We start from the raw sequence: 13,397 nt of genomic DNA, 5'->3' as shown, positions 1-13,397 counted from the left end.
CACCCGCAGCCCGTTGCGTTATTAGATGAGGACATTTATTTAAAGAGTGGCAGCCATGCAGTTCCCCTTTAATGAGAAATTTTTGCAAAAAGAGGCTAAAAACATCAGTGATGATATTTGAAGACTTTTTATTTATCTCTTAAATGTAATGTTGTGTAAGTTGAGGAAATACATATATATTAGAGTATTGTAAAGCCCCTCTAACCTTTCACCTGTTGACACACAAAACAAGTGGGTGGTGTCATATATCTAACAATGCCCCGGTTGTGGTATTTCTGCTCCCACACAGTGAAAACTGAAGATTTCCAGTTTATAGAAAAAGAAAGAAGATTTTTTTATTCGTCATTTTGTAGTAGCATCGCTGATGTCCGGTGAGTTCTTCAGCTCTGAAAGATGTCAGCTTTCTAAAATTCAGAGAACATATCAATTTTAGTTTGGAAAAGTTTTAAAATAATTTTGAAATGACAGTGCAGGTCTCTTTTTTTTCCATCACTGAGCAAGAAAACAGTACTGTATATAGTTACTGACAGTTTATTCCTTCCCTCAAACTCCACATCTCCCCACTTTGTGAAGTCAGATGAATGCTAGTCTGTATATAACAGAGGTCTTTTTATGCATTGAAGACTTACCGTATAAAATACAAAAAGGTATGCATCAAGGAAAATGGAAAATACATTTGTCTTCAGAGCAGAGAGTGTATCACTGTGAATTAGACAAAATCCCCTGAAACTCTACGTGACTCATCAGTAGCTCCAAGGATCCTTTAGGCTCTTCAGTCGCGAAGTGCAAGGTAGAATTTTCACACGAAGAATAACACGAAACGGCCATTAGGAAACTTTTCTTAAGTGACTGGAAGATGAAGAGTCCTTGATTCTGTTTTCTGTTCAGAGCAACCTGCCTGTGTTACCAGTGTGGATGACTTTAGCTGGAGCAATGTGAGTGGAATAAATAGGTGAAGACATATGTTCTTTATAAGGAAGTGGTTATTTGCTGTATGTTTTCATGTGTGTTTATTTGACTTAGCAGTTATACAGACAGGTGACAAATTAAAGGAAAAATCGGACTAAATGAGTGGAGGAACACAACCAATGAAGGTGCTTCCACACATGAAGAATGGGCTTCATCCCCCCAGTGGAGCCGTTCAGGGGCCAGACTGTGGATCAGACTATGGTTGTACTGGGCAACATCCAGGTTGGAACGTGTGAAAGTTCTCGGGGTAAAATAGGGACTGGATCTTGGTTAAACTATGCTGCTACTTACAATAGCAGCATCAGTGTCAGCTAGCATCTCCCTCTGCTGGGAAATGTTGTACTTATTTATTTTTTCAGTCTCTTAATTAAGTTTCAATACTTTTTCGAACACGTGCATACAACAATCTGCACATCTGCACACACAAACATAAAACACGCACTAAGCAGGGACACCTCAAGGGAGTTTCATCATTTCTACAAATGATTTTGAGTGGCAACTCCTGCACACACACCCACACACACAAACACACCTACCGCAATAATTAATCACAAGACCGGGACACTCCCGTCTTCATGATTAGCAAGCCTCCTCTCTGCATCTCTTTAGAGTTTCTCTGTCTAGCGCTTTAAAGTTGATCAATTCCTCTTCTTGCGGTCATCAGTGGACCATCAACAGCCTCCAGTAAACACAGTTCACTTCAGCGATGTTAGCTGGCTGGTCATTTGGAAAAGAAACAAATGAGATTAGCTCTTTGGCTGGGTCCTTCAGGCATATAACATGGATAAGAACCTCTTCAAATCAATCACAAAAGTGGTCTAGAAGCAAAAAAAGGTTAATTTATTGTCCAGTTTTCCTTAAACAGTGTCAGAGGGTGTGATGGTGCTGATGAGGGAGATGCGTGTGATGCTTTCCATAAAGGTTCATTTGAAAATAGATTTGCACATGGTAACATTTTCTAATTTAAAGCAGACACAAGTCTTGAAGGAACTGAGGCTGGACCTGCACTACGAAGCAAAGAAAAAACAAAGATTATTAAAACACTGGAAATTACAATGTAAACCGTAAACAGAGCCGGCTGAATTTAAGAACTGATAAAATAAAGTGTTAACTGAAAATAACTACTGCAGGTTACCATTAGTACATGTTTGGGCAAGCACTCACACATATGCAGAGTAAAATGAACACACACACACACACACACACACACACACATGCAGCGATGCACGTGCGCACATTTTGTCTTGATTTAGCACCAGTGTTCCTGTCCACTCTCGTCAGCTGACAATAAATGATAAACGCATTCCTTCACCGCTCTGTCAGCAGGAGAATTTATTACCATCCACACTGACAGCTTTGATTGGACACAGTTCACAGCTTTGCAGATTCCTGGAAAGCCACGTGCTCACGATGAGGGAGCACACATACACATCTTGTGCACAACACAAAGACACACGAGTCGAAAACAACTACAAAGATACAAAGATATTAGGTCCAGCTTCTCCCAGTGCCACATTTCTCGAAGTGTATAAATATAATAGTGTGTAGTTGAAAGAGGGACAAAAAAAATGAAAAAATTATGAAAAGATTTAACTCAATGCATGAAATAGCGCTCCATTGTAATACAGAGGTTAACGACGCTCAGAGTGATTTTGGAGAAAGTCAGCACACCCACACACATTAATACCATTATTCTATTTGCCCTGTTAGAGTTCTCTTCAGTTCACTCTTTACGCTCTGTGGGACCTGAATAACTCTGGGACACTTACAGCAGTGGTTTGGAAACGTGCCTGGTCAGTGTAAAACTTTACTCCTTTTACAATGTCATATTTCCCCCGTAATGGTATCTCCATCCATCCTGCCATCAACACACTTTTACGTCTTGAGTCAGGGTGAGGGGTTGTGGTGGCAACGGCAGAGCAAACGAGATTTGTATTTCCAGAGCAGCTTCCTGCAGCTCCCTCTGCTGGATCACTGAAGCCAGCTGAGAGATATGCAGCATCCCCCACCCTGATGCATCAGGGGCATCCCCTCCACCAGAGGAACCTTGTCTCATGTATCTGGGTGTGTGGTAACAGTGTAGTTTGACTCCGAGATGGCAAACAAACAGCGGCTTATTTACACATCCACAGATACAGCGCAACATTAGCTTTCATTTGGAGGCAAGTTTCTGTCTATCTGATGAATCTATATTTTAGCGTTGATCCATTGTTAATATAAAAATATTTATTAGCGCAGCTTTAAAGGACCTTTACAGTCCCCTTTGGTCATACTCGCTGAAAGCACGGCTGAATTATTTGCCCACAGAACAGTGCCACAAATGTGCACTCTTTTGATTCCACTGGCACTGATCTAGAAAGAGACACTTGGAACATGTTTATAGCTCATTCATTCTTTCACTTTAATTAATCTGGTGGCCCAGTAGTGGCCCAACGGAAGCGCAGCAATGTCGAGAGACAATGTAATGAAACAAGATCATTCCCTGCAGACCTGCTTAACTGTGAGAAGACAATAACTATATTTCCAGGTTGACAGTTAAGCAGTACAATGTAATATACTGACTGGATTTTTTTACCCATATTTGACAGCACTGCCCCAGGATTGAGCATAGGATGAATTTATTGCTTTAACAAGAAAAACACACATAACAGTGACTGAAAATAACAATGTCTTGTGCTTACAGAGTTACACCAATTTGTGTCACACACTGACAGGTTATTATGGTAATAAAAAAATGTATACAAATATTTTGATAGGAACATCATTAACTAAAACTGTAAAACTGTAAAAACTCTCCGATGTGTTTGGAACTGATTTGCAGCTAGAAGTACAGAAGAAAGATGTCTGAGGTAAACGCTGCCTTCATTTTATTTCCGCTACCAAAACTGAAACAACAGCAGCTTTGACAGTACGAGTCTGAACCTGTTAAAATATCTTTTAGCAGAACTGTCAGACATCATACTGAAGAAAGTACAGTCGAAATTACATTGTTCTTAAAGAATGAGCCTTTCAAAATTTCCTGTGTTTTACTCATACACCATCAATTTTATGTTTTTGAAAATGCATTTTTGAGATGTTTCGTAATCGTTGAGGTAGCAGTTTTCTTTCCTCATGGATATTCCTTATTGAAATCAACCCTAGATACACTTGACTTGGGCCTGACACGCCTCATTCAGTATAAATATAAATATTTTGTAAATAATATATGCTGTCTGTTTAGTAAGACCAAACAAAATGACTGTAAAATAAATGTGAATGACAAGACTAGGAACCCTTATCAGCTAGACCAGTTGCCCAGTGAAGCAGAGGCACAGCTGCCATCTACATTATTTGCAATTTTCAATTTTGTGGCTCAGTTTATTTCTTATTATTTCCCCACTAATCATCAATGGCAGTGGATGCAGTCGTAGCAGCTGTAGCGAGTGAGGCCGAGGTCCCGATCGAGTTCCCAGTCGAGATCCCATCGCGGGGTTTGGCACGGGGCCTCATCATCTCCTCTGTGTTGCGTTCAGGCTTGACCAAAAGAACGTAGCACTTGGGCAGGAAGATGCAGGTCAGCAGGCCGAAGCTGGAGGCCAAGATGGCAAAAATCTGGACAGCCACCATGAACTTTCCACGTGTGCTGAGGTAAGCTGGGACAAAGGAGATCCACACGATGAAGAAGACAAGCATGCCGAAGGTCACGCACTTCGCCTCACTGGAAGACAGATAAAGAAACATGCATTATGCCTCTGAAGTGTCAAAAACAAAGTTCTTTGCGCCAAGGTGGCTCGACTATGGGAGGGTTTAATGCTCCCACTCTCAAAGTTTGGTATAAGACCAGAAGAGGAAAACCAAGGAGACATTAGAATGAAAAAAGAACCAACAAATGTGCCTTTTATAGGATATCAGTGTGATTTGTCTGTTTGTACCAGCAGTCTAAGTTTAAATAATTCCTGCTGATATCTGCAAACAACCAAAATATGAGTAAGGGTAAACACAAGTGTCTGTCAAGAAGTAATCCCCCCTAACTTTACACTGTATATTCTGTACTTGATGGACCTATCCCTATGCATTGCACAATGATTGGGGTATATCTAAAGCAGATAAAAGATAAATCGGTTATCCCGTAACTACGAGGCAGAACTATTCTGTAGGTTATTGTTTATTTCCTTTGACTCCAATGAGCGGGTGGCTGTAGTGATATTAATATACAACTGCTTCCCTAATTGTCTGTTTTCCCTAAAACTGTGTGTTACCTACCTGAAGTGGTCCTCCAGCTTTCGGGCTATGAAGGCAAAGATGAAGGCCAGCAGAGCCAGCAGGATGTCATAGGCGAAGATACAACAGATGAAGACCACAGAGCCTTCATCGCACTCGAGAATGATCTTTATGTTCTGGGCTGAGGTGTTTTTGACAGGGTACGGAGGGAAGACGACGAGCCACACTGTGCATGCGATAGCCTGGGTAGAAGGAGGATGAATACATTAAAATGACATTATAACATCTGGCAATATTAATACTAAGAAGTCAGCGTAAGATGTCAATTGAGATGCAAGTTTTCTTTTTTTTTTTTAAATTGTATGTACCTGTATTAATGTTGCCGTAGCAGCTATCGCCCTCTGGTGGGCACAGGTGAGAATATCAACTTCAGGGTTAGCACAGGCTTCGTTGTTAGTTGTGTTGGTTACAATGACATCAGGACTTCCGCTGTTGGCTGCTGCTTCAGCGGCTGCTTTTGCAGCTTTGGCGGCTGCTTTGGCTCTGGCACGGGCTGCTTTCAGAGCCTGGGCTCTCAGCATCAACACTGCTGCCTTACCTGAAGTAAAAATATATCAGCATGCTGCAGTGCAGAAAGTCTGTAGCCTTGAAAAAAAGTGGTTTGTGATTTTGATGTTGAGATTGTGAGAGTCAGAGATACAATTCATGGGACTATTGCCAGGCAGACGGTGCACAGACATATAAAACACACACATAAACAGGCAAATCAGGTATACCTTTGTTGAGAGTGTACCCACCCATGATAGAGGAGAGGCAGAGAGCGAAGCCCAGAGCCAGGGCTACTTGGCTGGTCATACAGCTCCAGTCCTGAGGCTCTCCAAGGAAGACGATGGAGCAGAGGAAGGTCACCACCAGCGAGAAGAGCAGTGAGAAACTCAGTAGAGCATCATTTGCTTTCACCAGAGGCGTGCCGATGTGCACAACAAACACCACCTGGTTAAGGAAGAACACAAACACAATGAAATGCAGCATTTGACGTTTTAGCTCCTTACTCTCCACAACGAGGGATCTGTTGGCATCACTAGTAGGTACGATTTCCCTTTGTGGCTCTCACCCCGACAGCGATGGTAACCAATGCTCCAAAGGCAGAGATGACGATGAGAGTGATCCCCAGCGGTTCTCCAAAGGCCAGGAACTCAATGATTTTTGATACACAGGTATCATGAGCATCATTGGACCAGTAGTCTCCACCGCACAGGATACATTCACGAGCATCTGTCAGAGAGTGAAGGAGAGGGTGGTAATCGGCAGCATGGTCTAGACTGAGGGTCTGTGCGTCCCTTAAAACAGTGGCAGTGGCTATGTTGGCACTGAAGACCAACAGCAACAGTTGTCATACAGAGTCATTTGGTGTAATTGACTTGAAACAGTCCAGGAGGCCCAGTAGATGCACTAGTCCTCTAAAACACGACAGGACTGATCAGCGTAAATAAGACCTTCCTGATCCGGAACCGTTTCAGTGCGATTTGACAGTGAATGTGAGTGTAAAATAATACAGAAGCTGTTTTTGCTTTTTTTAGTGTCTTATTATTCCAAGAGGATTCTGATTTTCAGTGTATTCTTGCTTTGTGAAGCAAAATTAACACAACTTCCTCACTGGGATAACTGGCAATTTTTTCAGTGATGCATGTTAAAGGTTTATAAGACGTCATTATCACATTAGTTTATGTATTTTATTTATTTATTTTTTTTGGTTGCTTTATAAATAGAATGAGTTCCAAATAGGATTATAGATGAGATCCTAGTATACCACAGCTGAGTTGACTTTAAGTGAAGTGAAGTTAAGTAGTTTAAGGCTTTTAAGTAATGAAATAAAACAGAGCAGTATTTTCTTCTGACAGATTCACTGAGATATGACTAACTGCCCCCTTGTCTGGAACTCCTACGTATTATTTGTTTGATTAAAATTTGAAAATGAAGAAGAAAAAAAAAAAAAAAGAAAAAATCACTAAGGGTTATATTTCAGTAGAAGTTCATACTTTTCAGGAAGATATTGTCACATCTTTAAGGTGCAGTTTGAAAAATTGGCACTGACTAGTTGTGTTGCTGATCTCTCCATCAGCACACGGGATACAGTCAAAACAGCAGACTGGCTCTCCCTGCCGGATCCCTTTCCTGCTGCCGGGCTGACAGTTCTCACTGCACACTGACCGAGGAGGCTGTAACACACACACACACACACACACACACACACACACACACACACACACACACACACACACACACACACACACACACACACACGTATTTATAGACACAGATATGCGTACATACATGCATACAAAGACTCACAAGTAAAGAGTGAGTAGACTTATATATGTACCATATATATATGAACCAACTAATAATATTCTAGAAGAGCATGTGGTTACTTGCTGTCTTAATCAATGTGCTCCTGACCTCCAGCACATCATTGTTCCACACAATGGAGTCATTTGTTATGGTCATCCTGTCCTCTGGGGCTGCTGAGCCATTGTAGCGTCCCACTGTGATGTAGGATATCTCCCCATTACTATTGACCTGCCAGTTAATGATGTCATAAAAGCCCGAAACATCCCCGTCATCGAAGTAGATCTCTTCGTTGGTGTTCGGCACTTTAAAACGCACGTTCTTCAGGTAGTACATCAGCTAAGGAGGAGAGAGATGGAGTCACCCCTCTTTTTTTTTCAGTCACTTCAGTGCACATTTCCAACACACGATTTCACACAAAATAGAAGATACAATTTGAAAGAACATAATACACAGGGCTCCGTTCTCAAAACAATCAACATAAATGGTCTACCACATATGATCTGCCAATGATTTTAACAACCACACATCAAAACACATACACACACACACACACACACACACACACACACACACACACACACACACACGTATTTATAGACACAGATATGCGTACATACATGCATACAAAGACTCACAAGTAAAGAGTGAGTAGACTTATATATGTACCATATATATATGAACCAACTAATAATATTCTAGAAGAGCATGTGGTTACTTGCTGTCTTAATCAATGTGCTCCTGACCTCCAGCACATCATTGTTCCACACGATGGAGTCATTTGTTATGGTCATCCTGTCCTCTGGGGCTGCTGAGCCATTGTAGCGTCCCACTGTGATGTAGGATATCTCCCCATTACTATTGACCTGCCAGTTAATGATGTCATAAAAGCCCTCCACATCCCCGTCATCGAAGTAGATCTCTTCGTTGGTGTTCGGCACTTTGAAACGCACGTTCTTCAGGTAGTACATCAGCTAAGGAGGAGAGAGATGGAGTCACCCCTCTTTTTTTTTCAGTCACTTCAGTGCACATTTCCAACACACGATTTCACACAAAATAGAAGATACAATTTGAAAGAACATAATACACAGGGCTCCGTTCTCAAAACAATCAACATAAATGGTCTACCACATATGATCTGCCAATGATTTTAACAACCACACATCAAAACACATACACACACACACACACACACACACACACACACACACACACACACACACACACACACATATACAACCAATGACAAAGGACTAAAAACAAAATTAGTTTTCAAGCTCATATTGTTCAATTATTCGATCTTTATATATTTTCTTATACACACTATACTCTAGCCATCTTTTGTGATGGCTTCTGGTCTTCTTAGCCAAACATATGCTCATTTGTATTCTCACACACACAGACACACACATGCATACCTGCCATGGCTCAAAGTTGTTGATGTCAGCGCAGCTGTTCCCACTGAACGGTCCCTGTCCATCCACACAGTGCTCCAGGTTGTGCAAGGCGTGTGCCACAGCGTACACGGCTTTGTATACACTGTGGTGAGACACCTTTTTCAATGCTTTGTGCAGCACAAATTAAATTCCATTCACGTCCATTGCAGTAGAGTGGAGACAAAAGTTTCAGAGGCACTGATTTACCACTATTTTTGTCCCTTAAATAATGGTAAATCACTGCTATGACTCCTCAGAGAAAGAGTCCTATCACTATCACCTCTACTACTACCAGTAGCAGATTGATATAGCCTAGGCACAGTAGCATAAAGATAAACAGGAATTTGTTGCAGTGCTGACATTACTAACATCAGTAGACCTGCAGTAGTTGTTTGGGTGGTGAGAACTGACCTGTAAGTGATTCGCAACTGGGAAACATCAGAGTAGGTGTTATTGAGCTGTGCCAGAGACTCACTCCCTGTACACAGCCCATCGGGAGCACCCCTCACCGCCCTTGACAGTGTGCTGTTAACCTCTTTGGCCCTCTGTTTGGCCTGTCTCAGAGCTTTGCCATAGTCCAGCGTGCAGTTAAACATCTGTAAGACAAAGAGTATGTTCACAGAACTTGCTTTCTCTGGATCGCGCTGACTATGTTGCCAGTGAGTGTTTGGCATCTAAAGAAAGGCATGCTTTTTCAGAGTTTTCAGTTAACTGTCACAGCAATTGTCAGACCCTGGGTGTGGGTACTCAATGCTTGGAGACAGATCAGTGGTCACCCAAAGTTCCTCAGGTCAATTAAACACCTTAATAAATATACCTTCTCCCAGAATTCCTCAGTGAGAGGGTCAGTGTAGGGGTCCAGGTCCAGTAGATGGCGCTGAAGCCCAGGGATGTCAGCCCTTTTCACCCCAAAGCCCAGGGTACCACCCAGCACTGAGCTCACCTGCATGAAAACATGCATCAACCTTTATTATCATTATCAGCCTCAGCTCAAACTGTGATGCACATATTTTGTTCAGACTGGTTAGAGCCTCTAGAACGTCTGTAACTGCTCAGCTTCTGTTCAAACATCCGTCAGTCAGTCAGTCAGCCAATGAGCTTTCACCCTCGGTCAGCACTCGACTGAGCACTCACCCCAGGCTGGTTGATGAGAGCAGAGGTGACCCAGGCCTCGCTGGCGATCCAGGTGCGGTTGGTCACATTGTGCCGGAGCAGCTCAAGAATGAGAGGACTAAGGTCCACGTCTGATGAGAAGACCACGATGATCTTGGCCGTGGACTCAACTACAGTTTCAACAATACGCTGGATGTCCTGTGGGGAACTCACCTGAAGTTTATGCAAGTGGTATAGATTTTTTTTCAACATTAAAAAAAAAAAAATTGAAAAATGACAGTGTATAAAAGGTGGGACAGTGAAATATTGACCGACAAAATGAATAGATTACCTTGGGCAGAGTCTCAGAGAAGGAGATGCAGACACCAGTTTCCTCCACCTGCTCCTTGAAGTCTTTGATGCCGTACTTGCCGTAATCATCATCTGCAGCTATGGTGCCCACCCATGTCCAGCCGAAGTGCAGCACCAGCTGGGCCATAGCTGTAGACTGGTGCTTGTCATTGGGAATGGTCCTCAGGAAGGTGGGGAACTGGAACTTACTTTCCAGGGCAGAGCATGTTGAACAATAGCTGACCTAAAGATAAGAGGATGAACATGTCTCATTCTGGTGGTATCTCCTCGTCTTTATCTACCTATGTGTCACTCATCACTGCCTTACCTGTGGGAAGTGATAGAGTCCCAGTATCCTGGCAGTGGCAATGGACAGATCAGAGCCCCCAGCACCCACTAGAGCAGCCAGAGGCGCCCCCGTCCCGCAGCGGTAGTTGGGTACGGCCTCGTCTTGGCCCGTCAGGTAGGTGAGGGTGCCCTCCACGGCCTTGGAGATGGTGAAGCAGGAGTTGTAGATGACGTAACCCAGGTCGGTGTTGGGCAGCAGGTCGTTCCTCTCGTTTATTTCGTTGATGGCAAACAGCATGGTCTGGGTCCAGCGGAAGGTGCGGAAGTTAAACCTGGGTGACATTGGTAGGGTAATGAACGAGCAGTACGTTTCTAGAGATCAGTTTTACTCTACTGTCTTTTGTCTTCTATAGCCTCCACATTCAGTATATGAGCAAAATTTAAATCTTTGATTGAAGATATACACAGACTGTTTCAGTCTTGATTACCCACAAGAGTTTACAGTTCACAGACTCACTAATTATTGTTGCATATCACACTGTAAAGGCCTGTCCTCATAACGATGTGGGCCGCTGTAGCTAATTTGAAGATGCGGCCCTGCTCTGTCTTGATTTCTGTAGTAAAACATGAAGTTAAAAGATCTCAGGGCTACACCATGTGGTAGAAATACATAATTAAGTCACTCGAGTAAAATTATTTGTCATTTAAGGGCTAAAATTAAAAAAACATTTGACTTCGATAGGACTACAAGTTTATCTATGACTAGTTAAATACATCGAACAAAAACTTAAGCTGAAGGAGACTAAACTAATACAATCCCAATGATGAAAAAATATGTTTGTGAACAGGTCAAAGATGGCTCAACTCACCCCTCACACCCCGAGGAGACAGGCACCCTTGAAGTGTTGCCATCAGTGGAAGCAATACGGTTGTGAACAGGAAACATCCCCCCAATAACAACCTTCTTCTTTTCTACATCCTTATAGCCGCTCAGGTTGAACTTGGCCTTCAGCTTGCACGTGGACTCTGCAGAAACAGATCTGTAAAAATAGAAAAAGGCACATAATTCAAGCAAAAAGCGGCCGATTTCCATGCTATGTGGACGCAGGAAGGAGTCGGGAGAGCTCTCAGTGAGGCAGACAGCAACGTGTGACAGGTGTCTTATCTGCTCCTAAGGGAGATGTGCTGCACAAGGTAAGCTGAGAACAGATTCAGCAGTGCAAAAGTGAAGAGGAGGACACAGACTGGCTGGGAGCATATTAATCACTTTTAAATGTGAAACACAGAAAAGAAGGACTTTGTTCATTTTAGTAAATTTTAGTAAATACCGAAAGCATTATTATCTCATTAATGACATATATAACAAAGTGTGGGTCAAAATTCGTTACATTGGTTTTATCACCCTCCAAGAGCACAAACTGGACCACGGACCACCAAAAACATGCACAAGCACACGCTTGCGTCAAATAATTTCAAAGAAACATCCCATTATTTCATCGTTCTCTCTTTCTGTCCTCCTGTAAATACCAATCGGTTCATTAGTCTGCAGTCGGGTCAGCTGCAGAGGACAAGGTGCCACAGGCCAGGAGTTAATTGGCAGCTGCATGTGGTAACTTGCACAGGCTTTACACAACATTATGGCACTGCTACTGTTCCAAAGTTGTTTCATGTCCCGTGAGTGTGTGTCTGCAGTGTGTTGGTGGATGACTGAACTTGTCTGCTCTTGTCTCCCCGTCCGAGGGGACAAACACACACCTGAACCCCCAGCACACAGAGGGACCTCTGCTGGGTAACGAGGACCAACTACACACAAATAGTATTTTAATCAAATCAAATTGCACTGTAGCCTTCTTTTAAAAATATGGCTGTTTACAGTAGTTGTATGTCATTCTTTTAACATGACATTATACTACAGGGAAGTTTGCACACCGAGAGCAGGAATCTACTGAGATGTATTTCTTGTATAGTTGCTGATGATAAATGATTATCATCAGTGCGTGTGCGCAAGTGTGTGACTTGGCCCTTGTGATCCTTCACAGCCACATGAGAGACATCTGACTGATACTGATGAGCTTTGTGAGAAATCAGTTATGTACCGTCATTTACAAAAATGCTATTTTCAAAGGCCAGCTCCGCACAGACTTTTAAGGAGGCACACGGTTAAATGGAAGATAGCGATCTCCAGCAAGTTGTCTGTGTATTCTACTTTTCTGTAAGTTTTGCATGACAACTTGTAAATGAATAAATGAGAATTAAGTGAAGATTTTTCAGTGTGGTGAGATACCTTCACAAGCTTTCAGTGTTGTTTCAGAATTTTTTCGATATTAGAGTGATCTGGCTGTTAGCACGCTTTATTACAAAACACATAAGGCTGCATTAAAAGAGTTTGTTTTCCACCAATTCTTTTTTTCTTCATTTATAGTTAAAAAAAAAAAAAAAAAAAAATGCAACTCAAGACAGGAAAAAAATTAAAAATAAGCTCAGGATATTTTAAGCACGGAGAGGGTTAACACAAACTGCATTAACTCTGACCTCCACTACAACTTGGACCTAAAACACCACCAAATAATAAAACAAAAAGGAAAATCAAATAGCAACAACAAAATAAGGAAAACGACAAATAAAAAATATGAACCTGAGCACCCTGACACTGTTGCTTTTTGACTCATCTCGACTCTCTGAATTCATCCAGTTCCCTACAATGTGTGACTA

The 13,397-nt window shown here is 42.2% G+C and overlaps 1 protein-coding gene across 1 annotated transcript; it reads right to left on the bottom strand.

Annotated features, from left to right (window-relative positions):
- Positions 1-3,577: 3,577 nt before the first annotated feature.
- On the bottom strand, positions 3,578-13,354 carry LOC120792171 (vomeronasal type-2 receptor 1). The gene is made up of 16 exons (XM_040131237.1): positions 13,329-13,354; positions 11,555-11,725; positions 10,726-11,017; positions 10,399-10,641; positions 10,089-10,280; positions 9,772-9,897; positions 9,366-9,550; positions 8,937-9,057; positions 8,265-8,492; positions 7,630-7,857; positions 7,289-7,388; positions 6,284-6,447; positions 5,967-6,162; positions 5,538-5,767; positions 5,212-5,411; positions 3,578-4,666 (listed from the first exon to the last, which is right to left on the bottom strand). The coding sequence occupies exons 1-16, from the start codon at positions 13,352-13,354 to the stop codon at positions 4,348-4,350; spliced, it is 3,021 nt and encodes a 1,006-aa protein (XP_039987171.1). The 3' UTR covers positions 3,578-4,347.
- Between the last annotated feature and the right edge of the window lie 43 nt (positions 13,355-13,397).

The sequence above is a fragment of the Xiphias gladius genome, chromosome 7 (assembly GCF_016859285.1).
Source record: "Xiphias gladius isolate SHS-SW01 ecotype Sanya breed wild chromosome 7, ASM1685928v1, whole genome shotgun sequence".
NCBI classification, from domain to species: Eukaryota; Metazoa; Chordata; class Actinopteri; order Istiophoriformes; family Xiphiidae; genus Xiphias; species Xiphias gladius.
The sequence above is the reverse complement of the archived record's forward strand: the minus strand, read 5'-3'. Positions and strand labels throughout refer to the sequence as shown.

Coding starts and splice junctions, on each gene's coding strand:
- LOC120792171 (XM_040131237.1), bottom strand. CDS start 13,354: ATGAGTCAAAAAGCAACAGTGTCAGG. Junction 9,551..9,771: donor CTGAGGAATTCTGGGAGAAG/GTATATTTATTA, acceptor TTTGTCTTACAG/ATGTTTAACTGCACGCTGGA. Junction 6,163..6,283: donor TGGTTACCATCGCTGTCGGG/GTGAGAGCCACA, acceptor TTCCTTAACCAG/GTGGTGTTTGTTGTGCACAT.